At 34.2% G+C, this 25252-nt stretch overlaps 4 protein-coding genes across 7 annotated transcripts in view; 1 reads left to right on the top strand and 3 right to left on the bottom strand.

Annotated features, from left to right (window-relative positions):
- LOC117419416 (calcium/calmodulin-dependent protein kinase type 1D-like) overlaps nt 1-772 on the bottom strand; it is a 101358-nt gene extending 100586 nt beyond the window's left edge. The window contains exon 1 of the mRNA XM_034032144.3: nt 148-772. Coding sequence (XP_033888035.1) covers nt 148-242 — 95 coding nt within the window. The 5' untranslated portion in view covers nt 243-772. The remainder of the gene's footprint in view (nt 1-147) is intronic.
- Nucleotides 773-4675: 3903 nt separating this feature from the next.
- LOC117419429 (cell division cycle protein 123 homolog) lies at nt 4676-13046 on the bottom strand. Of its 2 annotated transcripts, XM_034032163.3 has the most exons (13): nt 12938-13046; nt 12522-12593; nt 12207-12264; nt 11838-11870; nt 11608-11703; nt 11234-11340; nt 8342-8390; nt 8027-8102; nt 7247-7369; nt 6957-6985; nt 6672-6800; nt 5991-6128; nt 4676-5700 (listed from the first exon to the last, which is right to left on the bottom strand). In XM_034032163.3, the coding sequence occupies exons 1-13, from the start codon at nt 13009-13011 to the stop codon at nt 5659-5661; spliced, it is 1026 nt and encodes a 341-aa protein (XP_033888054.2). In that variant the 5' UTR covers nt 13012-13046; the 3' UTR covers nt 4676-5658. The 2 variants fall into 2 exon arrangements, with proteins under 2 accessions (XP_033888054.2, XP_058841980.1); XM_058985997.1 differs by lacking the exon at nt 7247-7369.
- A 176-nt stretch (nt 13047-13222) lies between these two features.
- Nucleotides 13223-18675, top strand: LOC117419430 (ADP-sugar pyrophosphatase-like). Of its 2 annotated transcripts, XM_034032164.3 has the most exons (10): nt 13223-13356; nt 14006-14208; nt 14931-14998; nt 15202-15254; nt 15546-15653; nt 15849-15944; nt 16392-16493; nt 17023-17031; nt 17135-17188; nt 17334-18675. In XM_034032164.3, exons 2-10 carry the CDS (start codon nt 14149-14151, stop codon nt 17441-17443), a joined length of 660 nt encoding a protein of 219 aa, XP_033888055.1. In that variant the 5' UTR covers nt 13223-13356; nt 14006-14148; the 3' UTR covers nt 17444-18675. The 2 variants fall into 2 exon arrangements, 1 of the variants encoding a protein (XP_033888055.1); XR_009307254.1 differs by having other exon boundaries at nt 13235-13356; nt 14012-14208; nt 17023-17188.
- On the bottom strand, nt 18653-24880 carry LOC117419422 (protein transport protein Sec61 subunit alpha). 2 transcript variants are annotated; one of them, XM_058985996.1, is made up of 13 exons: nt 24775-24880; nt 24562-24677; nt 23524-23591; nt 22931-22996; nt 22545-22623; nt 22218-22349; nt 21497-21606; nt 21027-21180; nt 20593-20753; nt 20296-20493; nt 19861-20052; nt 19543-19619; nt 18653-19435 (listed from the first exon to the last, which is right to left on the bottom strand). In XM_058985996.1, the coding sequence occupies exons 2-13, from the start codon at nt 24566-24568 to the stop codon at nt 19249-19251; spliced, it is 1431 nt and encodes a 476-aa protein (XP_058841979.1). In that variant the 5' UTR covers nt 24569-24677; nt 24775-24880; the 3' UTR covers nt 18653-19248. The 2 variants fall into 2 exon arrangements, with proteins under 2 accessions (XP_058841979.1, XP_033888043.1); XM_034032152.2 differs by lacking the exon at nt 24775-24880 and having other exon boundaries at nt 24562-24768.
- Nucleotides 24881-25252: the final 372 nt, after the last annotated feature.

The raw sequence follows: 25252 nt of genomic DNA, 5'->3' as shown, positions 1-25252 counted from the left end.
CATTTTCACAATGCACAATATACTACAATGTATATTGTTATATTAACAACAAAATGTACATAGTAAAAAAACAAACCACGTTTCTTTTATTGTATGATATACATCTGCCATTGTATGCGACTGTAATGCTTGTTTTAAGTTACTTACGTTCCAAGGATTTCCTTGAATTCAAATACATTCTTGATTTCATCAACGTGTTTTTTCCATGACACCTTACTGGTCTCTCCGTTTTCCCGAGCCATTGCAAAGGATTAAGAAATGTTTGACTACTCCGAGTTAATAAAACCGTTTTTCTTTTTTATTTCCACGAGCTCTTTCTGCTGTGTGACTTCCTGCTCACATTAACCCAATTGATCAGAGCTGCAATTTATTTTATTTTCCCTTTCGATATGTCACCGCCCTTTTTCTTTTTTCTGTTTTTTCCTTTTTATGCTCTTCTATAGAATATGACGCGTCTCGATGCTGCGCAGACCACTTTGGGACGCTGTGGCTTTTTGTCTTCTTTTGAAGTATTTGCACCTGTTAGGTTCTTCTGTCGTGCAGCTAATGCTACTGTTCGGGGAGTTATTTATGTATTTTAAATCACTCTTGCTTATCAGCTAGAGTCTTTTATAAGACGCAAATGCTTAGCAGCAGTCTTAAGTCAGGTTGCTTACTCCGAGGAAATATATTTCATGTACCATGCTGGTTGTGCTATCGGTTGTTATGGCAATGAGATAGAAAACGAGTAAGATGCTGTTTAGTGCTCACTGTGTGTGTGTGTGTGTGTGTGTGTGTGTGTGTGTGTGTGTGTGTGTGTGTGTGTGACTGAGTGACTGGAGATAATTCGCATTGCACCAAAACTATACACACACACACACAGACACACACACACGTCAAAGGCAGGGGGATGTGCTTCAGAGAGCAGACTGGATAAAGAGGAAGCATGCTGTTCTGGATTAAGTGAACGAGTACGAAACAAACAACAGAAGGCTTCAATACATTGTTGGCAGCAATTCATGTCGTCAGCAGCAACTCGTTTTTGTAAATGCCTGGCTATGATTTCCTACAAAGTGCTGTTGCAATAATGGTTTGCATGTCGGTTTGTGTTAGACTTGTGTAGGTAAACGGCAATGTGTTTCATAACGAACACAGTTTGTGGAAAATGCAAAACTATTCCATGCTGCAACTGGTGACATTATTTTACACCTCATCTGAACCTCAACCTGAGCAATGAAAAGAATATTGTTGTGCACACAAGATTCCAACTGTGTTTGGTAGTTTAATGTAAGAAAGGAGCTTCTTAATGTTGAAGCTGGTACACTTTAAAAATGCTTTTGATCCATAGGCTGTAGATTAAGGCTATTGGTTGTTTTCCTAGAACATACCAGATATATATATATATATATATATATATATATATATATATATATATATATATATATATATATATATATGCCTCAACTCTGAGATAACCAACACCAGGATTGAGTCTTATCATTATGACTATGATTGCTTTGGTTTTCCAGACAAAAAGAACGACAATCCAGAGCATCCAGGTTATGTTCCATCATTGTTCCCACACAAAGTCGCAAAGAGCAGAGAGGTCTGAGATTGCCCTGGCAAGGAATGCCACTGTGGTAAACCCTAGTCAGGAATGCAGTAAGAAGTAGGCACCACCTAGTCCCTTTATCCTTGTATTTTAATCATTAACATGTTGCCCATTCTATAGGCCTATGACAGCAGTAATTAATTTATGAGGAAAAGAATGCCATTCATTTAATAGCTACACTCCTAACACTATGTATTTCTGTATACATTTATATGAATATATATGAGGGTGCACATCTATTGCTAGAAGGAAGAGGATCACTGATCATGCTGATGCACTAGCAGACATCGCCCATTTATGTGTACCAGCAGTATAAGCAGAGGCAGAACCTGAAGATGACCTGCTTGTTCCATCTCCTGAGCTGCCTGAACTCATTCAGGAAGTGTCTTATTCTGAGCTGCATGAGAGGACACCTCCATGTGCTATATGTATGAAGTGTCCACTTCATTGCACTGGTATGTAGTGTCACTAGTGTTATAAATGTTATGTGTTATAAATAAGATATAAGGCTATTATATTTACGTTATGCATGACATTATTATAGCATAAAACATGCAATTCATTAATATCACTCTTTTAGATATTGTTCACAGCATCATAAATATGTTTATTATTTTCTTTGTTGCATTATTGTCATGTACATATAGTGAGATACATTATTGTCCGCTATTTTATCCCATCACCTTTGTTTTAGGAATGCAAACACCACTAGACAATTCAGAGAGAATGCAGTTTACCAAGGACCTAATTGACTACAGACAGCAGAGAGATGAAGCATTGGAGAAAGTACAATTGCTGGAAAAGCAGCTCTATAAAGTAACAATCGGAGAAGAGTTTATCCATGATGACGACAACAAGTCTATGTACTTCACCGGCCTGACCTGGATAAGATTGTTGCAGCTGCTTACCTACTTGCCTAGTTTCATAGGTGCCAGGAGCAAGCACAGCATCCCATATGGGGATCAACTAATTTTGACTCCCATGAAGCTGCGAAGAAACACAGAAATTGAGGTGCTAGCTTCCCTACAGCCACAAACATCTTCTCTAGATGGGTGAACTTAATGCACGCTACACTTGGTTTTCTTGTCAAATGGCCTGATAGAAACCACGTGTTTCCAAACATTCGTTCTGTGTTCAAGCAGAAGTTCAGGACACTCGCAGGAATTGTAGATTGTTTTGAGGTTTTCATAGAGAAACCAAATAATCTTAAGGCACAGGTACAAGTGTACAGCAATTACAAGAATATTCAGATATCTTAAAATACAATTTGAGATATCTCTAAATGATAATTTGGCTTCGATATGATCACAATATCTTGGTGGAGGTTCTGCTAAGCCCTGTTGGCATTCAGGTTATTTTTATTACATCATGGGTAACACTTTAAAATAACGTCCACTTTAAAATTATGCATCTTTTCTGAATTCTGAAGTAATTAATTTTGAATTGAGCTCCGTTAATTCAACTGGATTTAATTACCCTTATTCATTCCAGGTTCCTTTGTAACAAAATATGTTGATAAAATATATAAGGCATGCATTCGTGCATGAATTCACACTTCTCACAATCCCCTGGTGGGCAAATAAGAGGATATGAATTAGTAAAGAATAAACAATAATAAACAATGAATTCATTAGTAACAGATGGAGGGGAAATTGGAACCTAAATTTTTCTAAATCATGATGAAATAACAGTACTGAATTCAAAATGAATTACTTCAGAATTCAGCCATTATTTTAAAGTGTTACCATCACTGTTATCTTAACTTACGCCATCCATAAATGTTTAGATCTATATAGAAATTGTATTTGTTTGAGTGCTATTTTTTGTATTTGGACCTGAATATATTGTACAAGTATATAGGTCTTATTTTGAACAGCATTGTTCAATTGTGCTGCTTTAAATACAGTATTAAAAGTACCTATAAAATATTCCTGCACAGTTGATGAATATTCTAGCTGCAAACTACTGCAGGTATTACCACAATAATGTATTCACCCCCTATATTCAAGACATATAGGGTTGGGCTAAGTTATCAATCATGCAAACACAAATCAATACAGGTCTTTGTTATTCTTGTAATACATTCCAAGAGCATTACCAAGTCTAATAGTAGAAGTTAGTTTCATTAAACGGTTATACATTCCAAGGAAAGATAACATTTTATTCAGTTTATATCTGTGCTGACCTAATAATAACAATACTACACATAGTTTTTTTTAACAGTTTTCACCCTTCAGATGGGCATATTTCTTTTGATTATAAACCAATGTTATAAAATACTAACAATTAAAAATATATTACAAGTTTGCATTACAACTACTTTTGTATTTACTGTACTCTTTTTACATCACCAATGCAGTTCGTGTTTAATACATGAAATTCTCTTGCATAATCGTACTCATGTATGTGCAAGTCTCAATTAGGATTTCTACTTCTAAATACAACATTTGGACGTAAATGAACATTATTTGTTTTATAGTGTTAAGTAAAATATAACTCAAGTTCATACTTCTAGCAGCAGTTCTAATGCATCACGTACTGGATAGCAATGCATGCTGTGTGGTGTATGAATCCTGAAGGAAGCTTTCAATCTGCACAAAAGAAAACGTAAGCTCTTTAGTTTTTGTCATCAGAGCTTTAAAAAAAAAAAAATCAGCCAAACAGAATATCTGGAGGGAACATAATCAAGAGAAGGAGACAAGCTTTTCAAAATACACATTTAAACACTACATTTGTAATAAATGTGTCTTTACAAATTAAGGGAAGTTTTACTTTTAAGAACAACTACACAAATATAACTACAAACTACAAGCTATTACTATAAAAGAAACATAATAAAAGTCTGACAAACTTCAACTACAACTCTTTCTCAAAGATAAACTACATTATATATCTATCTTATGGTAAAAATTTCATATTAAAAAAAAAAAAAAAACTAAGAAAACTTCATCGACACAATGCCTGAGAATTGAAAGACCATCGTTCGTAAAAGAATGGCTCCCCCCGGTGGCTGAAAAAAAAATTCTCTTAAAAGACGTGTAGTACAGTAGGTATGCATATAAATCATATAGGGACAGAACAAAATAGAGGTATTTGCTTTTATTTAGCAGGTTAAGTATATTTAAGCATGATATAACAAATCTTTTCCAATCAAAAGTCCATATTGTGGTACACAACACTGTATGAATACCTGAGGCTGATAAAGCGATATTACAAACATGCTACATATATTGTTTCAATTTACAAATAAAGACAATTAGCTTGTCCCAAAACACACTCTGTTAAGTCTTTATAACCAAAAAAAATAAAGTGCAGGTCTATATACAATAATTGTACTATGCATATATTTTTCATTAATGTGTAGTTTTACACTTAATAGTTTTGTTTCAGCAGTTTTTTTTAAGTTCAAGCCAACACTGTGAAAGATGAATGTTTAATAATCTGTACATCTAAATGTATCCGTGACCATTTTATATTAAGTTACCCGATTTGCAAATACCTTTTCTTTCAAAAGGTATATAAAACAAATCACTAATTTTCTTTGCTACAATTGTTTTCAAGCAAATGACAAATAAAATGTAGACCTAATTTATTCTGTACTTTAATAAGAAACGATTTTTTAAAACATACATTAAATAATAAACCAAGTTATTAAGTTAATGTTCAGACTGATCAATAAATAAACTAAAACAAAATCAAGCACATCTACTGATTGAAAACCCCCCTGTGCTTTCCCTTGCTTTTCTTTTCTCACTTTCTTTATTTGTAAAATTGTTTCACACACATATATATATATATATATATATATATATATATATATATATATATATATATATATATATATATATTTGCATGGTGTATGCAATAAAAAAATCATCATGCATTCATCATTTTTTTTTTTATTATTTTCTTTACAGTTTCAAAAAGATACATTTCTACATGTTTACAGTACACCTTGCCATTTAATTTTTTTCTAAAATAAAAAGCAATAAACTTTTTAGTCATTCTCGATTTTGGCAGAATCCCACCCCCTCACTGGCCCATCCTGCTTTGAGAAACAATTTTCCCTACATATCTTCATCAGATTCATCATCTTGTTGATTTTTTTTCTGGAAAAAAAAAAAAAAATCTTATTCCTCAACAAATGACAACAAACTAAATAGAGTAATAGTGAAAATACAGTACATAGAAATAAATTAATACACATTTAGTATTCTGAGATCCACACTTACTATTAGTATACAGCTTTCCCATTGAACTAGTCCAAAGTAACCTTTTAAAGCTTAGTTATCTGGTCAAAACATCCCACACAGCAGCCTATGTGACCAAGTAAAAGCTTAACCAAAGCCTGTTCTTTTATTAGTGCCATAGATCAGCGAAAGAGCATGGTGACTCTTACCAGCTTGAGAAAGTCAATGAGCTTGTATGTATCCTCTCCCGTGGAGAGGTCCACAAAGTCCCTGGGTATCCGATAACTCAAACAGGGACTCGGCTGGACTGTCACATCGCTGGTGGTATAGCGAAATGCTGGAGAGTCCTTAAAATCAACAAAACAATGAGTATGTTGTAAGCCAAAGATTATCTTTGGAAATTTGTACAAGAGACCAATTAACAAGGAATGGGGAGAAATACTGCATTAAAACAGTAGGAACTGAGGGATTAAAATGTTATACAAAATCAGTTATTTAACCAATGTAATATTGAAGACACAATGATTAAAACCTGTCATGTTTGATATTAAACGATCAATCCATGTAAATGCAATTATATGTCAAAGGGGTTGTAGTAGAATAGCTTCATCAATACAGAATTTAATTACCTGAAATTAAAAAGTGACTAAGCAGTAACTAAAAGTGACACTAAACTCTTGTTACAAAGCAGTTTTTAAAACCCAGATACAGTTTTTGGCAGGTTATAGTCTTGTATACTATCTACACTTCTAAAACAATTTAAGATCATTTATGGGCACAGCTGGAGATAATAAGAACATTTTAATGTGATGCTGTGTATTTAGAGATTTCTACGCAGTACAATAAAATGTTTTTTAATTATTATAGGTTATTTATCAGATTATAAATACCTGCTCTGTGGTCTCTCCTCCACAGTTTTCATCTCGAAGATTGGTTCCTGAAGTCAACTCCTCCCAAGTAAACAAAAGTGAATCTGTCACTTCACCAAAGGGGTTAAAATCTATAAGCCACACCCGACCCTACAAGGAAAAATAATTACAAACCATCAGCTACATCAAGTTAAAGTGCCCTTGGCTGCTTTGGTAAAACAATGCATACAACACTTGTATATATGAAGAGCAATTACTGTATTTAGGGCAAAGAAGTGTAATTTAAACTGCATTTTAATTACTTACCCTACTGTCTCTGTAGACGTCAAACACAACTGAAACAAAAAATACAGGTACTCAGTGGTTTTTAAATCCTTTATATAACCTATTTAAACAGAGTTGTTGGGGTTTATTGAAGATAGAATGACACATTTAGCTAATTTATTTCAGGATCACCTTTGACGTTAGCTTAAAAACACCTGAAACAGTTTTCAATCAGTGTAAAGTTAGACTCAATTTTTGTGAAATGCTATAAAAACTTCAGGAATACTTTTTTTATAAATATTTTTTTATAAATGTATTTTCTGTACACTTACAGTCTTCATCTAGGAACTTATACTGTATGTTCTCCTGGAAGAAATCCTGAATCGATCTACAGGTATCGTCTTCCTGTTTGGAAATGTGATCATAGTATTGTGTGTAGTCCCTCTGTGAGATACCTAAGAAGAGTTTGTTTTATATATTTCAGGAGAAATACTTTTCCATTATCCTTTACAGATATTATTTCACACACATTTGAATACAGTAAATACTTTTATCGTGCTGCTTTACATGTGTAAAAACTAAAAAAGGACAAAATGTGCATTGCTTCGTATGGGTTGCCCTTTTTCACTGATCAGATGAGTAAATTTTAAATCAGTAGTGTGCAAAAATCTACCATCTTGCTAGGGAACACATTAAAAAAAGGGGTCTTATCCTGGGTATATTATGCATTTCAAAATTTAAAATGTAGCTGGCGACCTTAGCTTAGCCATCTACAGAATTTGAAGGATGGTAAAATCGGTCGTAACTTGAAACAAGGTGTGCACAGATCCTCATATTTTCCGCCCGTCTAAATAACAGCGACAGGACCAACCCAATCCTAATTTTTCTTGTTAAGTATGGTTCTAGTTCTCTGTAAGGCTTTACATTCTAAAATATGGCTTACAGTCAGGTTGGACACACACACAAAAACATTAGGATGTTAATGGATGTCAAAGATTGTGAGTGATGAGCATAATGGCCTTACTGTGCATGCTTTACAAATCGATAACTGGGGCCATAAAAATTGATTCTACGGTGCATTTGTGAGAACAAAATGAAAATTCACTACATACCTATAAGTTTGTTTTCCTTGACAAAGCACCTGAACTCTCCACCAGGGATTAACTCGCACCATTTTCTAAGAACAAGCTAACAAAACAAATAATTAAACCTCATATTATTCAAATATTATATTATACATATGTAATACTCTACTTTTAAATATAAATATTTTAAGTCATTTTTTAGAAGTACTATATCACCCTCTTTATCATGTAAAAGATGTTCAATTGTAATTTGAAACACTTTTAGAACTGAAAAAACAACAGCATAAAAACATATTCTCAATGATATGGGACAATAAATTATATTTAAAAATAATGATTTACCTCATAGTTTATCTTTGGATCTGGGGAGTCATCATTACAATGAATAAATCTGAAAAAAGTTACAAAATACATTTTACTTACAGAAATATGTAAGGTTCAATGCCTCAACATTCTGCAGTTCTGCAAATTAAACTATATGAGCAGGGACAACAGTACAGTGCCAGTCTTGCAAAATGTACAGATACTATAGTTTAATAACGCATTGGGATCAATGGAATGTAAAATGAATCAAAAATGGAAAAGATGTGTACTCCTCTAATCAATAAAAACATAAATAATACCTGAAACAGCAAAAGTGCTAGAATAATGTAGTATACATAAAAAGGCTGCAACATGTCCCTATTGTATCCCCCACTCTAAATCGCAAGACTAATCAGTCTCTATCTAATGCACTGCTTTTCTGCTGCCACTAGCTTTCAACCAAGCACAGAATCAATACAAGCAAAAAACCAACAAGGATGACTCAGATTATTCCCAATACAATTAAATCAAAGAGATACAGAGTGACCTTTTCCACGAAGTGAGCATTAGTCTACATAACAAAACAGTAAGTAAGAGAGGGCCAGGACGGAATACCAAGGGCAGGGGTGTGCTTTTGGTACATTTATATGAACGTTTAAACGCTTTGCAGTGTCAGCATTTAAACCACATCTACAAAAACACACTCTCTTATATTACATTCTGATACTGACAGCCTGGGTTAGTATTTTCTAAGCAAATGAACCCTAAATAAGCAAATAACATTTTAACATTGCAAAGACTTAACTACAAAGTAAAAAAAAAAAAAAAAAAACATGTACACATCAAAATATATATTGAAATGTTTATATTTATGGTTGTAATTAAAGTTGCTAGTGGAAATATAACTATTGAACACATTTTCGGATAGTATAAAGTTTTTAGAATAGTGGGTTTCTTAAAGGCTCATTTAACAACAAAAAACAGGAACCTACTCCGTTTTTTTGTTGTAGTTTTTTAAAAAATTAAAGAGACGAACATCACCCACTGTACAGCGCTAATGCAAAATGGCTACAGGAAAGCGAAAGCGAGTTGTGTTTACAATTGAAAAAAAAGTTGGAAATACTTTCACTTCTGGAAAAGGTAATTACCAAGGATAAAATCACACAATATTTTGGAATTGTAAAGAGCACTGTGACTGATATTAAAAAGTCTACCTCAGAGATTTAAAAGTTTGCAGTCTTCGATACTAGGGGTGGGATTTTTGAGATCTACTGCTCGAGACGAGTACTTGAGCGTTACAAATTCCGAGTACTCGAATCAAACACCACTCTCCTCTACATACTGTACTAGTATACATAAACCTCCCAAACATTGCCACAAGTCCTATTTTAAATGCCAAGCTAACACACAATCAAGTAATATGTTAAGTCATTAATATGTTTGCCTTCTTGTGCAGTTAATTGTATATGGTCAAGTATTATTAAATAACGTAAAGTATTCAAATTCACATATCCACACAACTTTACATTAAATTGTAAAAAGAGATGCCTGGTCTACCTGTTTGAAGTGTGTCTCAGGGGTCCTTTACTTTAGTGCAGTAGTTCCAACATACCAATAAAAACTGTACTAAACAAACGGCCGTTCGGTCCAAAAGCTTACAGAACAATTTCACGATCACGCCCTGTTTGGCCAAATCTATAGCAAATGTTATTACGGATGTTTGCTTTTTTTGCCATCAGTAGCGCCATCCACAATAACTCTGAATGTTTTCATTTCAAATGGTGAAGCACTGAACTGTGTTTTTGTGGTACGGCAATTTTGTTTGGCATAATTATTTACATACCACGGTTTTCTCATCCGATTCCTCAAAATCAAACGTGGCTTCCTTTGTTTAGAGATGCCATTTTAAATATAGAACCAACTCAGAAAAAATGCTTATCATTAACGTTATTACACAGCCGTGGAATTGATACCATACCACGCCTACAACAGGCATGAACACACACAGTGCACCAAAGAAGCAACAGATCGACCGAGAATAAAATCTGCCCCATTGTCAATCTTTCTGTTGCACCAATTAGAAAAGCTACTTGGAGGCAACTGCCAAACCCCTTCCTTTTTATAATATCCACCCTTACTGTGGCACTAGAGCAGTCTGATATGAGACGGACTAATGATGAAAAATTACTAAAATTAATGCATAAAATAAATATGCGTTTGGTGACATTTGTCACGTGACCGGTTATACGTCTAGCATATTATTAAACGTTTAACCACTTCTTTAGAGTTTATACGTTTAAACGTTTAAAATTCCCATCCCTAACAAGGGGGCATAACACTTGCCTGTAAAAGTCTGACTGTTGTCAATGCATTTATTCTTAATTTATTAGCACTACATTCACATGCTCTTATATTACCTTTCTGGTGTCTATATTACTGATTATAATAGTAGCAGATCAAAATGCAGACGCTCTTTAACGCTATTATACTCTAGATGAGGTTTTCTCACTTATTAACAAACCTACATGCAATAGAAATACTGGAAAACAAGCCCTGAAAAATCAGATTTATAACCTTTAAGACAGCTGTTTCAGTATCAGCCACTATTTAGAACCTTAAAATAGGCCCCTTAGTTAATTTTTGAGTACATTTGGAGAACAAATGCAATGAAGCAAAATGTTAACACAGTTTTAAAAGAAGAAGAGCTCCAACAGCAGTAAAAACAAAACTGAAGAACAGAAAGAAAGACGGAGGAGTGTTGTGTCAGTCTGCAAGGTGCAGTTGTAAAAAGTAAAGACTCGGTATATGGTGCAATGTTATTTAAGGTTAATAAAGAATAAATGCATCTATATTTCTTATTTATTGGACAATGATTGAGGCTGATTTACGTCACCAGAAATTGTATGTATTTAGCTTAGTAAGAGCACTTACGGTTGAGTTAAGTCATGTGCAATGAAGTCTGAACTCTTAAAGAGGAGGAAAATGTCACTCAGGCTCTGGCACTGCAATGAACTGTTCATAGCAATCCAGTTTGCATCCTATTGGGTAAAAGAAAAATGACTCAAATGCTGCAAAATGGATCATCAAACCATGTTAAGAATAAAATAAAACATTTAAAAAATATTCTGCTGACTGACAATGCCTTTGCCTTTACGTGTAACAATAAGACCTGTAAACGACATGACCTCAAATACAATACCGTTTTGAAAGGAACCCGATTTGGAACCACTGTTCTAAAATTATAAATCAATAAAGTAGTAAGACACAGCTTTTTAACCCACAGCATCCCTCACATCCACTCTTACCCTTGGAGAACTCCAGTTCAGTTTAGGAAAGACACTCCCATCCAAAGTGTTGATTGCCTCTTGTACTTTTGATGTGAACTCTGGAAATTCAGGGGCCTAAAAAGATATATTGTAAGGTCGGTTGCAGGTTAATTCTCAATATGCAATGCTGTACGTTATTATTCGGATATAATATATTATGGGGGGGGGGGGGTCAGTTTCTATATTTACATGTATTTTCTAGTACTTACTGTAGCAGTTGCTGTAGTTTCATCATCTGACCACTAGTATTAGAAAATAAAAAAATAATAAAAACATTAGATTTTTTGGAAATGTTGTTTTTATCATACAATAAATATATTTCTAGAAATCAAGAAATTATAAATAACTTTTAAATTAATACAATATCAACTATTTTGGTGATGACTTTTGCTTCCAATACTGAGTAATGGAATCATTGGATACAGAAGCTCTCCTCTCTGTTCCCATTTATTCTGGTGGTGTCAGATGTCTATCATAATTGGGGGAAAAATTATTATTTACTTTTTTGCTATTCAAACAAAACTGATTAAAAAAAAATACTTGTTAATTCTCAAATTCAATTTAAAAAAAGTATCTACCTGTATTTCTTCTTCCTCTCCACTGTCGTTATTCTGAGAGTGACTTGGTGGCTCTTCTCTGGAACAAAAAATTATTTAACGAAGTTCTTAAGCTTTGCAATAAAGGTATGTATGACTAAGAACTTAAGTTACACATTTACTGCACTGTACTGGTCTGACTTTTGTTGTTCCACAAACTAGTTGCCAGGCAAACAGAAATGTTCCCTCACATTTAATATAGACTAATAGCGCCTAGTGCTTGTTAGCGATGCCAATATCAATAAAATACCCGAAGAGACTCTCTAAAATAACATGTGCAAAAAGGAGCAAGCTTACCTCCCAGAAACTACAAGCGTTCCATCATCCAGCAAATAATCTATTACATTCTGCGGCAGTGGAAGAATTAAACTGTAAAAGAAGACACGTTATCATTACAGCTCAGTGACTCGGTGTTATTTGTCTGCACGCAACTGCTATTATGTATCTTGGACACGTATTATATTAATTACAGAGTGGTATAAATAATGAATATTTCTCTCTCTGACTAACAGAGTAGCATGCACTACGCTACAGTTAGTAGAAATAAAAATGATATGACACCGGGCTTTCTGAGTGTGTAAATTGGTAAAATACTAGGTGTTACTCACCGCCCCAACAGGAAGACTTACACTACATATTCTTTACATTTATTTATGAGCCCGCTCAGTGGTTTCTTCTCTACTAAATGTTATAATAACAATAATAAATGTTACCTTTTTATTGTGTGTTTTTTAAACGTCGGATACCAGACAGAAAACTGACAGTTTACAACCTGCTCTTTCTTCATGCTGCTTGCGACAGGAAAAAGAAATATCTGTCCGATTGGAAAAGCACTCCGCCAAAATTGAACGCTGTATGCATTCAGTATGTGTTCCGCCAAAATATTTTTTAATGCTTAGTTCTTAAAGCTGCTTAAAATTAGACTGTTTTATTTGTCTGATAACCAATTTATAACTTTGTGTAAAACACAGTTGTTATTGCATTCTTTAAATTGATATCTAGTACAGTACAAACTGGATAAAGATCAGTGCTACGGAAGGATTTGCAAAGAACGCCATGTAAGATTTGAGAAGTGAGCGATGAAGCAACTTTGTGAACTCATTGCACCGATACGATAGATTGCTCGATGCAGGTAAATAAAACTGTAGCTTTATAATTTTAAAATAGAATAAAGGCATTAACAGCTGTAGGAAAGCGTTATATATATATATATATATATATATATATATATATATATATATATATATATATATATATATATATAATGGTGTGATGCAACACCATTGTACATATTATTAACACATACGGTCTGCATCGTTTCTTGCAAGTCTAGTAGTATACGTTTATATTTGCTATCGGTTTTACATGTGTGACTGATTAACAATTGAAATGAACCCTTAATGAAACTACGCCATGTGCTATAGTCAATCACTAGTATTCTTTATAAGTCCACTGTTCATTTCTTGAAGATTTGAACTGAAGTAAGGAACACAGCAAGTATAACCAGGATAGTTTGTTTAACAGGGGGAGAAAGTCATTATTTTTGTGGCATATTATTTTAGGACTGCTTGAACAAATGCCTAAATTGCACCTTGAAATCTTGTTGGATCTCAACACAATACTCAGCGACTAGTAGTATACAAGATTGAAATTGCATCTCCATTTTCACAAATTCAGCCAATAATAATAATAACAATTATTATTATTATTATTATTATTATTATTATTATTATTATTATTATTATTTAAAATGTCAATGTATTCTTTTTTTTTTTGTGGAGATCAAGAGGTCAGCCAGTGGTCACTTGCATTCCTACAGAATCAGGGTATCTTCAGCCTCTAATAGATAACGGTACTGCAAACAGCGAATTACTCCATTTTGGACTTTGAGCTTGTGAACACAGAAGGGACCAGCACTGTGAACATGGACAGATCAGTAGGAGACTCACCTAAAGCTACTATACCATCTGTCATTGAAGAAGAGGTACAGAGCATAATCAACTTTGTGTTTATAGTCTAGGAATCAAATATTCATACAAAATTGTACTTTAACAGCAATAAACTGAACCTTTATGCTTACACTTAGACACCTACTGATAGAGCCAAATTCCCAAAGGTGCACAATCTAAGGACAGACATGTGCACTGACAAAGTAAATTGTTAATTATTATTTATTTCTTAACAGACGCCCTTATCCAGGGCAACTTACAATTGTTACAAGATATCACATTATTTTTACATACAATTACCCATTTATACAGTTGGGTTTTTAGTAGAGCAATCTAGGTATAGTACCTTATTTAAGGGTACAGCAGCAGTGTCCCCCACCTAGGATTGAAACCATGCCTCTTCAGTCAAGAGTCCAGAGCCCTAACCACTACTCCACACTGCTGCCCTACATTTAGCAAGGAATACAGAATTTAAAAAAAAAATAAGTGTTCAAGTATAAAAAACAAAAAGCAAATGAATTGATTTGCTTAGAATATTGGAAGTAAAGTTGTTTCTGGCAGGTTGACAGCACTTTGTTGTTAAATAGGCATATTGGTGAGTGCTTTTTATCAATTGTACAGGTGACATCTGGTCAATTGGCCTGGAGTAACTAGCTGCTGAATGGGCAGAAGCAAAGATTTCAAAAGCGTTATGACAGAGGGTGCCCTGACTAAACTGCAAAGCAGTATTGAATTTTTTTTATTTTTTTTGTTTAAGGTGGTTGCAGAAGGAAAATGGGTAAAACTTGAAAAGACAACCTACACTGACCCTTCTGGCAAAACAAGGTATATTCAGTTTGGGAGGAGACAGCATTATCAATCAATATCTAATATGATAACATGGCTGCAACAATGCCAGAAAGTATTTTTTTTCCATGACAATTTAGTTCCTCACAACTGTGTTCATGATACTGTGTGTGTGTGTGTGTTTATCACTTCATTGAACTTATTTGACTTTAACAAGCTATTTTGTATTACTGCTGGTTTAGGACCTGGGAAACAGTGAAGAGGACAACTAAAAAGCATACTTCTTCAGCTGATGGTAGGTACACGACTACACTACAGTCCAATGTGTCTAGTACACAAATGGGACCCTTTGCTTTTACAATTCCGTTTTATATAAACTAAATATTTTCTACTTTATTTAAAATAAAATAAAAATGGATACACAAGTTTACACTGATTATTTAACTTTGACATTGCATTATTTCTAAAATGCAATGTCAAAGTTAAGTTCAGATTCAGGCAGAAGAACATATTTTTCATATCATAATTTTGATTAGCACGCCTAAAAAAATGGGATAACAATGTTGTTTCATTCTTATTCTTTTAGGTGTTGCAATATTTGCTGTTTTAAACAGAACTCTCCACTATGATTGCCTTGTAATGGTAAAACAGTTTAGACCACCAATGGGCTGCTACTGCCTTGAGTTCCCAGCAGGTAAGGGGATTCAGCTTCTTCACATATCAATGATGTTTGCATTTTGCATAATAAACCTAAACACTGAGCTTTAAAACAAAGCATAGTTATGCTGTGTAGTAGTATTTGTTTGCAGCCTCAATTGTTGGAAGATGATTTCAGAGCACACATTCTTTATACAAACGTGGTTGAACGTGTACATAATGTGTGTTTCAGGCCTCATTGATGATAATGAAAGTGCAGAGGATGCTGCTTTGAGGGAACTACTGGAAGAGACTGGATACAAAGGAGAGGTGGTTGGGGTTTCTCCAGGTAACCTGCTATTGTATTTCATACTTTGGCTTGGGTTTAGGATTTGTCATAACCGGCACATCTTAAATTTATAGACCTTTTAAATGCAGCGCTGTTTAGATCATTAAATAAAAACCCTGGATCAATTACCTCCAGATAAGATCACAGAGGATATTACCACAGTGCTTTTATAAACCAAGCAAATGTTTTTTGTGTATGAAGACATTTTGTTTGTAGGTTTTTTTTTTTACAAGATCGCTTACTGTTTTATTTCATACTTCTAAAGTCCCATTAGTTTCAGAGAGCATCCGCCAGTGGCATAATGACCGCTGTACTCCGAACCTGATTGACTGAGAGGATCACTAAGTTTTGATACTGGAACCACATGCCCTTGTAAAACATATTGCAAGTGCAGTTACTAATGACTTTCCAATTGTATTAAACTCCTACAAATCATTTCATTTTTAGCCATTTGTCTAGATCCTGGTTTGACAAATTGCACAACCCACATTGTGAAGGTCAATATTAATGGAGATGATCCTGAAAATATCAAACCCAAACAAAAGCTTGGTAAGATTTTCTTTCCTGTACAATAAAAAAAAAAAAAAAGAAAACACTAACATGGTCCATTCTTGAAAATCCAGACCGGTAGTGCAGCATTAAAAACAACACAAAAAGCATTGGCCATTTTTTTGTTCACTAATATCTATGATTTTTTTTACATTTAAAATGTTTTACTAAAATGTGTGCATTTTATGAAAATGTGAGGTGTAAAAAATTATATTGCATATTATAAAAGATTTACTGGGTTATTGTATTAGCTCCATGTATTATATTTAAATTCTGGCAGATCAATAAAATATATGTATATGAACTCATTTTGACCTTCAGGTAAAGGTTAAAAAGCAGTATTTGTTATGTGTATTAGCAGTTTCTAAACTAGATCTTTTGAATAAAGAAATACTTTATTATTTCCCATATTCTAAATGACTTTGCTAAAGGTTAAGCTATAGATATTTTAATCAGCCTAGTTTTTTTTTTCTCTAGTGCAAATCACTTAATAAAATGATGCTAACCATGTTTTTTTGTCTTTTTACAGATGATGGAGGTATGTTTTCTTGTGTTATGCATGCCCATGGAAAACCTAATTTTTATTTACTTATTCACATCTGAGCACTACTTCTGTTCATTATATGTATGTTTGCTTGCAGAATTTGTGGAGGTAGTTCTAGTTCCTCTAAATGAATTGCAGAAGAAAATTGATGGTAAGTTTTTGCTATTAATTTACACATTTTCATCAATATCAGGGTTGCTTTTGTAATTTTAAGCATGTGGAATTCAGTGTTTCAAAAGTCTAACCAGCCCTTGCAGCTTTATTGAAGTAATAAGTTGTTTCATTTTTTTTTTAAGAAATGGTGAAGAATGAAAATGTGGTGGTGGATGCAAGAGTTTACATCTATGCCATGGGGAGGACACATGCAAAATCAAAGCCAACTGAACTGCCAGTTCTGAAATCCTGAATATAAGTCGACATTCCTCTTTTACATATTTGTAATGGATCCAAATAAAGCTCTTTGGCATGTTTTAACACAACTCAGAGAAAACAAATAAACCTTGCCACAATTCCAGAATTAAAACTGCCTGTTAAGATTACGGTTGCTTATATGGCATTTTTAGGTTTTCACTATACCCAGCAAAACATACATACATATATACATTATATATATATACACACACTGCTGTGCAGAAGTCTTAGACATGTTGCACATTTTTCTACTCTGATGCATTATGAGCGTTAACAATTTAATCAAAACATCCACTAGTGGTTTCTACTATTATAACAACCTTGACTTGCATAAAGAAGGAAAAACATTAAGTGAAATAGCTTGCATCACTCGATTTTCAAGGTGTGGTATCTGAAGCATAATCAACAAGTACAGAGAAACATCATCTGTAATTGACAAACCCAGGACTGGAAGACCCAAAAAGCTGTCTAACAAGGATGAGCAATACTTGAAGATAATATCCTTAAGAAATAGAAAGAAGACAAGCGTTGAATTTACAACAGAACTGGCAAAAGGCACAGGTGTCGTTGTTCATCAAATCAACAGTACATAGGTCACTCTTGAAATCAGGACTTAAAGATGCGTTGCAGTAAGAATATTTCTGTTAAGGGAACAAGACAAAGGCTCAGATATGCACAAGAACAGAAATTGGACTATGGAACAATGGTCAAAGGTGCTTTGGACTGTTGATGGATGGACAAAGACACCTGTGCCTTCTGCCAGTTCTGTTGTCCCTCATAGATCCAAATCAGTCTTTTGAAAAAGATGTGTGGAATGCTATTGGTTTGGGATAGTCTGTTACCATTTATGTATTTGTCCTTATCCATTACAGGCATGCCATGCAGGGTTAAAATCATCATGTCACACAAACAAGCCAATCAGTGTCAAGTGTTAGAAATTTGAAATTACCACGTCTGACCATCATGTGTGTAAATAGAAGAGAAAAGTTTAAGACTTTCTTTTTGTGAATGCAATGTTTTTACACTATAAACTTACTTTCCAATTGTATAGAAGTGGATTATCCCAATGAATGATTACCCCCCTTAACAGCAACAATTTTGATAATTACAAACATTTTTAATTCATAAACAAAATGTAATATGTAACTGACTTAATAACACCATATCTTACCCATGCATTCTTCAGTCATAACTTTTGCACAAGTTATTAAACAGTTGTTTATTGTTTACACTTGTTATCGTACATTACTGCTGCAGAACATAACAAGTACTATGAAATATCTGCACATAAAGTGCTCACAATCACTGTGAACAAAGTACTGTTTGCCTTGTTTCAAATCTCATCACCTCCAAGGAACTATACAAGGGTTTTTGAACACAGTTTTTTAAAAGTAAGTTTAAAGTTGATGCATAAATAGAAAATTTAAAAGAGGCATATCCTAAGAAGTCACTACATGTGCAAGTGCTACTATAGCACTTACATATGGAAATAAGCATTATTTAATCTGTGTTCAGAAACCTTTTTGACAGATTGCAATCAATTTCACTGCAATTCTGTAGTGTTTTAAACAGGTAAATGCATTGGTTTGTAGCATTACAGGCAACACTTGATACTGAAGAAGTTCATGTAAACATTTTAAGGCAGCTGGCACTAAGTGCTGCCCACAGGCAGAGCGTAATATCCCATTACAAAATGGGACACAGACAAGCAAAATTACAACAACCTTTTAGACAAAAACTGATGTACAAAAAAAATATTTCCCTTTTGCATTAAATAAGGAAGAGTTCCAAATTGGGCACTTAGAAAAATAAGCCCCCCATCCCTCCAACTTCAGCCTGTTCCTTGACAAAGATTTCAAAATACTGGTAGATGATGGTAACAGCAAGCAAAATCCCAGTGCCTGATCCAATGGCTCCCAAGAAGTCGGCCATAACTGACAGGGCTCCAATGCACAGACCACCAAAAGCAGCAGCCGTAGGAATATACCTGAACAAGAACATTTACATTTCAAGTTAGCATAATGTAATGTGTGCCAAACAAAACTCAATCCTTACTAAAAGTACAGCAAGAAATAGCATGAATAGTTCTCTTACCTATTGAGCTCATGGACCATGGACGTTTCTCTGTGGCCTCTCATTACCATCTGTTGTTCCTTCAGCTGTTTAGCAACCTATAGTTATAAAATGTAAATGTAAATCTTTAGTTTATACATGCAAATATGGCAGGTTTTATAATGCAATACACTTTGTTAATATAACAAAATTTGCAAGGTCAACATCAAAACTATTTACTAGGAAGAAAAAAAAAACTACATGGTAGCAGAGAAAACCCAATTGTACTATAATTTGTATTTCACATTACAACCATAACACAAAATCCAATTTCCAAAAAATAGATTCCATTTCACTTACATCCTTTGCAGATGAACCAGAAACATCAATCCATGTCTTGGAGAAGAAAGCGCACGATCCCAGCATGAAAATAATGTAAATTATAACATGAATGGGATCTTCAAATATGGCACCCATTGACTCTGGAGGAGAAAGGTAGTAACACAGACCCCCAACTGGATAGGAACGAGCAGGTCCACCTCCACTTACATCCTGCAAATTCAACATGTTACAAAATTAGGTAAGCATTTCTCTAGCTATACAGTACAGTGGTCAATAAAACACCCTGTGGTTTCAGATAATCAATAATTTGCTTTCTAAATGTACTTTACAAGTTCATAAAAAACTTAAAATTACTTAAGTAATATAGATTTTTTTACCATTTGTCCTACTGTCTTACTTGGGTACAATTATAAAATCATTAATCTTAAAACACATGCAAATAGCTCTGCTTACCGCCCACTGCCCAAGTAGGCTGACCAGGAAGTTCCCACTAAATCGAACAGACAGCATCTGAGAGATGACGTAAAGGTTGGAGACCAGGGCAGACTGAAGGATAATTGGAATGTTGGAGGTGTAGAAAAGCTTAATGGGGTAGCTGCTGTACTGTCCTCGGTAACGGGCAGACTTGATGGGAAGATCTACCCGGAATCCCTGAAAAATTCAATTCAAGACTTTAGTTTAGTTATAAAACTTTAAATGTGATTAATGCATAGACAAACAACTATACAGCCGTGTTATATTTCAACCCACCTGGAAGTATATGACTACAGCAAAGACAAACACTGTAGCAATCAAGTTCAAAAAATTGGGCAGATTCTGGCGGTAAAAAGCCTCACGAAGAGCACGGACTTTATCAGCTCTAGTAGCCAGCAGGTGGAAGAGGGCAATCACTGCACCCTCAAATTCCGTTCCTAGAAAGAAAAAGAAAAAAAAAAAAGAAAATATACATGATTTGGTTCTTGTAGTGCTGACATTTGCATATCTTGATTACCCATTATTCCATAGCTATTACTTTCTCACCTTAACTCGAAAGCTACAGAGAGAGAGAGAGAGAGAGGAGAGACACGAGACACACACCCTCAAACACGCTTGTGGTTATACATTTTCTGTTTAACGCTATTTTAAAAAAAAAATATAGGTGCTTTGCTGTTGGAAAATTACATTCATTTAAAAGGACTACATACCTCGCCCAGTGTTGATTGTGGTTGGGCTAAAAGCTTTCCAGACAATGGTTTCACAAATGTTTGTAGCAATGAAGAGTGAAATCCCAGATCCCAAACCATATCCTTTCTGAAGCAATTCATCTAAGAGCAGCACAATCATGCCAGCAACAAACAGCTAAAAAACAAAAAAGCCTCATTAAAACTTGATCTAAACTGTGATTTAATCTAAAGCAAGATACCATTGGCGGTATAACCCCACGACTCAGCCGCTGCTTAGATGTACTGTATACTGTTTGTTTGAGTATTTATAGTATAAAGTGTGACTACAAAAGTAACCAAGATAACTTATTCTTCTTATTATTATTATAATTACTACTACTTGTAAGTTGCACAAGTAGTTACTATGTTCTAATGCATAAAACAATACAGCCAATAGGTCCAAAGCAAGGAATTGAAATAGTCAAAAAACACAAAACTGATAAATCACTCACCTGAATAATGATTATGAGACAGATGCCAGCCCCCATTTCTGCAGGATCTCCATACATTCCAGTCATAACATACACAATGGCCTGACCAATAGTTATAATCATACCAAACACTGGTGGGAAGAAAGAAAAGGTTTGTTTTTTTAAATAAAACATATTAATACATGATGCAGAAATTACAATGTTTCACTATTACAGTCAGTGCCGCCTAATCGGGATACTGATAATTGGGATGTCTGGTTAACTGGGATACAACTCTGGGAGATGGTTCTTCTCAATGCTATTATGTTGTTTAATTGGGATGTCCCTTTGTTTAATTGGGATACAGTATTTTCAAATGATAAACAGAGATCGCTTTTCAAAGCAAGACAGGTCGCGTAGCGCAGCGAATATGTGGTTACGCTGTGACTTGTGTAAATTGCGTAAACCAGGTTAAACTCTTGAAAGATCAGTCTCCTGTGGTTTCTCAGGCTGCTGTGAATGCGATTTTATTCTTTTCATCAAGAATTAAAAAAGTGTGACTAAGGTCGTCTAAACTAAACTGCCTCTCGTTTAATTGGGACAGCCGCTTATTCAGGATATTTATCCTTCTCCTAAGGTGTCCCGATAAAGCGTCGCCGACTGTATTAGTCAAATACAATTAAGCACAAAAATAAACATGCATTACAGCAACTTTTGTTGTATTAAGCTTTTGTGGTTCGTCATTCAACTGTTTAATACTTACATTTCTGTGCTCCATTAAATAGAGCCCTGTCTTTTGGTGTATCTCCAACCTCAATGATTTTAGCACCAGCCAGGAGCTGCATGATCAGGCCAGATGTTACAATTGGAGAGATACCAAGTTCCATTAGGGTACCTGCAAACAAATATGTAAAAATGATGTAATTCCATCTCCTCCAGCCAGGTAGTTTCAAACAGGTATATTTTCAATAAGGAAAAGTTAAAATAGAGGTTATTACCACAACACAGGATGCAAATCATTCCACTTGCAAACTACAGTATGTATTCATATTGTAAATAAACTCTTAACATTAGAACAAGAAAATATTACCCCTATTAGATGCCAGGATGACTCTCATCCAGTAGAAAGGATCAGCCGAATCTGATGACATAATTCCAAATAATGGAATCTGCAAAACAAAAATAAAAACGTCTCATTACTGTATAAAATCATGAACACAAATACATCCCAGCTTTATAAAGCCATCCCATTTTCTGTCCAACAGTGGTCCAAATAGGAGATTTAAATCTACCAGCCCTTTGAGTTTGTAGGTGGTTCACCAGAAACTATGGATTTAAACCATTTTATCCCCATTAGTATCACCATGCACCACAAATACAATCTGACAGTAAAACACAGTCTGCAGCACTATTTACAAAAATATACATATGTAACTATATGATTTAAAAAATGTATATTAAGTGTATGTACATTACCTGGCAGCATACTAAGAATATAAAAAGTGTTATAGCCGTCCATAGCACCTTCTCCCTAAACTGGATCTGGAAAAAAAAAAAATTTGATTAGATTTTTAAAAACAAACAAATAATAACAACAACAACAACACCACCACACAGCACCAATCATATTAATACTAAAATGGAAACTTCAATATTTGAGAGCTTTCACTTCTTAAATAAATTACCAAGCTGTGATTTTCCCCAAGCTATTAGGTGAGGAATGGGCATGCTTTTTAGCACCTAATTACACAGTACACATGAGCAAAGTTTACTTAATGCAGTGCTAACAAATGTTTAAAAAATATGTCCCATTGTGCTGAGGATCTGTTGGTTCTACACATTTTCTTCCTTTTATGGACAGCTTTATTTTCATCTTTACCCAAATTTCATTCCAATTTCCTACATACAATCCAAACATCCACAACACTTAATGTCGATTAATTCAAATTATTTTTTATGAATCTTTTGAGAACTTTAGGTTAGTTAAATACTTTATTTTTCCCTATCATTACAAGGGCGAAATAAATAATCGGAGGGTCACCAAAACAAATGTGAGAATATATTCTTACCTTTCTTTCAGGCTTCTGTATTTCAGGTAGAACAACACAAAAGGGCTTTATAACTTCTAAAAACTTAACTAGTAAAAGGAAAAAATATAGATATTAGATCAATTTGATATTCTTACATATAACGTTTAGTTCAACCCATAAATCTATTCCCTGCAGTATCACAATGTAACATAAAATGTATTTGATTATTATTATACAACATAACACTCCGATGCAGCCTGGAAAGTATCATGCAAATACGAAACATTCTGTATTACAATGTAGCAGCAGTTTGAGCCATTATCAGTTAGTTGATCATTTTGTAAATGGACACCAAGATGTGGTTTTGCTTTCTGGTCACTGTTGAATACGAACTTACAAAACCATTCTAAGCTCTAATTTATTTATCTAATGGGATGTGCTAAAAGAATAATCACAGCGTAATACCACCAGCATCATATCCTGACTACATATAAATGTAAAATTAATTATATAGAATGCAATTGCGATTTTCAGCCAAATACATTGAACACATAGTATAGTTTAAAAATTAATTAGGTTTGCCCAACACTCCCATTGTAGTAAAAAAAAAAACGTTTGCTATAAGTACAATCTGGGGGAAAAAAACCAAAAACAAACTTGAACATTCAGTGACATTTAACTCAATGATGATGCAACTGACGACTTAAAAAGTTTGAGATAACTTGGCTGGAATACAACAAAACAAGTATAACTCAAAGTACTTTAACAAACAACTATCTAATTTTATTAAATTCGGTTCAATTCCATGTAACTTTGTTTCTAACGTGTTTGGTGCTTTCTAATTATTATTTATTTTTACTTCTTTGAATCTACATATTTGCTGTATAAAAGGAGATTGCTTAAAGATGAATCGGTTTAGTTCAACTCACGCAGCTGTTTTTAATTTTAGTAACTGAGTGGTACTAGTAGCAGCACTGTGATTTTTACAGTAACCAAGTCACGCTAGGCTGTACCTACACCTCAGTTCTACGAAAACATAACTATGTTTCATATGTAAACCAAAAATCATATACTTACTTCCCATGTTTGAAAGTACAATTTAAAAGCGCTTCAAGAATTAACATTTAGAATGTAAAAACATAAGTGTGTGCCCTCTGCTGTTTTGCGACTGTGCCGTTTCTCTTCTCTTCTCTCTGTTGGGGGATGCCAAAAGGGTAGGACACGTCACGTGATTCTTCCAAACAAAATGGCTGTGTAGCCCACGGATTAGTTTTGGACACGTCAACCTACCTAGTAACACGACTTGGAGTGTAAATTATTAGTATTTATATGAGTATGTATATATGAGTATACAACTCTCAACATACACATTACTCTTTACTAATTTACTCAAATAAGACATAACCTTTTTTTATATAAAATTCGCACTAGTTCAAAAATTTTTTTCAGCAGTAGGCTATAAGGTTTCTCTGAGGGCAGCAAATTGCGCAGGACCCTTGCAGCAATGCTTGCAGCTCCCTCCCCCTTTTTTGGAAGAAGTGGTCGCGGGGAATTTGAAACAATTTATTGTGGTTTAAAATAAAATGTCATATTTAGCTTATGCAAATTATTATGTAGTCACGTTAATTGTTGAGATGTAGCTTGAAATAGTAATTGTATAAATTTCGTAAAAAAAAGATTACTATCCCTTGTCTAGTATCTTCATTACACAGTGTGAATTGCTAAATGCTTACTAAGTAGCACAGGTTGTTTCAACCAGCGACTTCGT

The sequence above is a fragment of the Acipenser ruthenus genome, chromosome 14, assembly GCF_902713425.1.
Source record: "Acipenser ruthenus chromosome 14, fAciRut3.2 maternal haplotype, whole genome shotgun sequence".
NCBI lineage: Eukaryota > Metazoa > Chordata > Actinopteri > Acipenseriformes > Acipenseridae > Acipenser > Acipenser ruthenus.
This window is presented reverse-complemented; position numbering and strand designations above follow the sequence as displayed.

Excerpts from the sequence above, each read along its gene's own strand:
- LOC117419429 (XM_034032163.3), bottom strand. The coding sequence starts at position 13,011 with ATGAAGAAAGAGCAGGTTGTAAACTGTCAGTTTTCTGTCTGGTATCCG. Across the intron at positions 6,129-6,671 it reads GAGGAGAGACCACAGAGCAG|GACTCTCCAGCATTTCGCTA; the intron begins GTATTTATAATC and ends GTTGATTTTAAG. Across the intron at positions 5,701-5,990 it reads TCATTGACTTTCTCAAGCTG|AAAAAAAATCAACAAGATGA; the intron begins GTAAGAGTCACC and ends TTTTTTTTCCAG.
- LOC117419422 (XM_058985996.1), bottom strand. Across the intron at positions 21,607-22,217 it reads ATTTAATGGAGCACAGAAAT|TGTTTGGTATGATTATAACT; the intron begins GTAAGTATTAAA and ends TCTTCCCACCAG. Across the intron at positions 19,620-19,860 it reads CTGGTTCATCTGCAAAGGAT|GTTGCTAAACAGCTGAAGGA; the intron begins GTAAGTGAAATG and ends TTATAACTATAG.
- LOC117419430 (XM_034032164.3), top strand. The coding sequence starts at position 14,149 with ATGGACAGATCAGTAGGAGACTCACCTAAAGCTACTATACCATCTGTC. Across the intron at positions 14,999-15,201 it reads GACCCTTCTGGCAAAACAAG|GACCTGGGAAACAGTGAAGA; the intron begins GTATATTCAGTT and ends CTGCTGGTTTAG. Across the intron at positions 15,654-15,848 it reads CTGCCTTGAGTTCCCAGCAG|GCCTCATTGATGATAATGAA; the intron begins GTAAGGGGATTC and ends TGTGTGTTTCAG.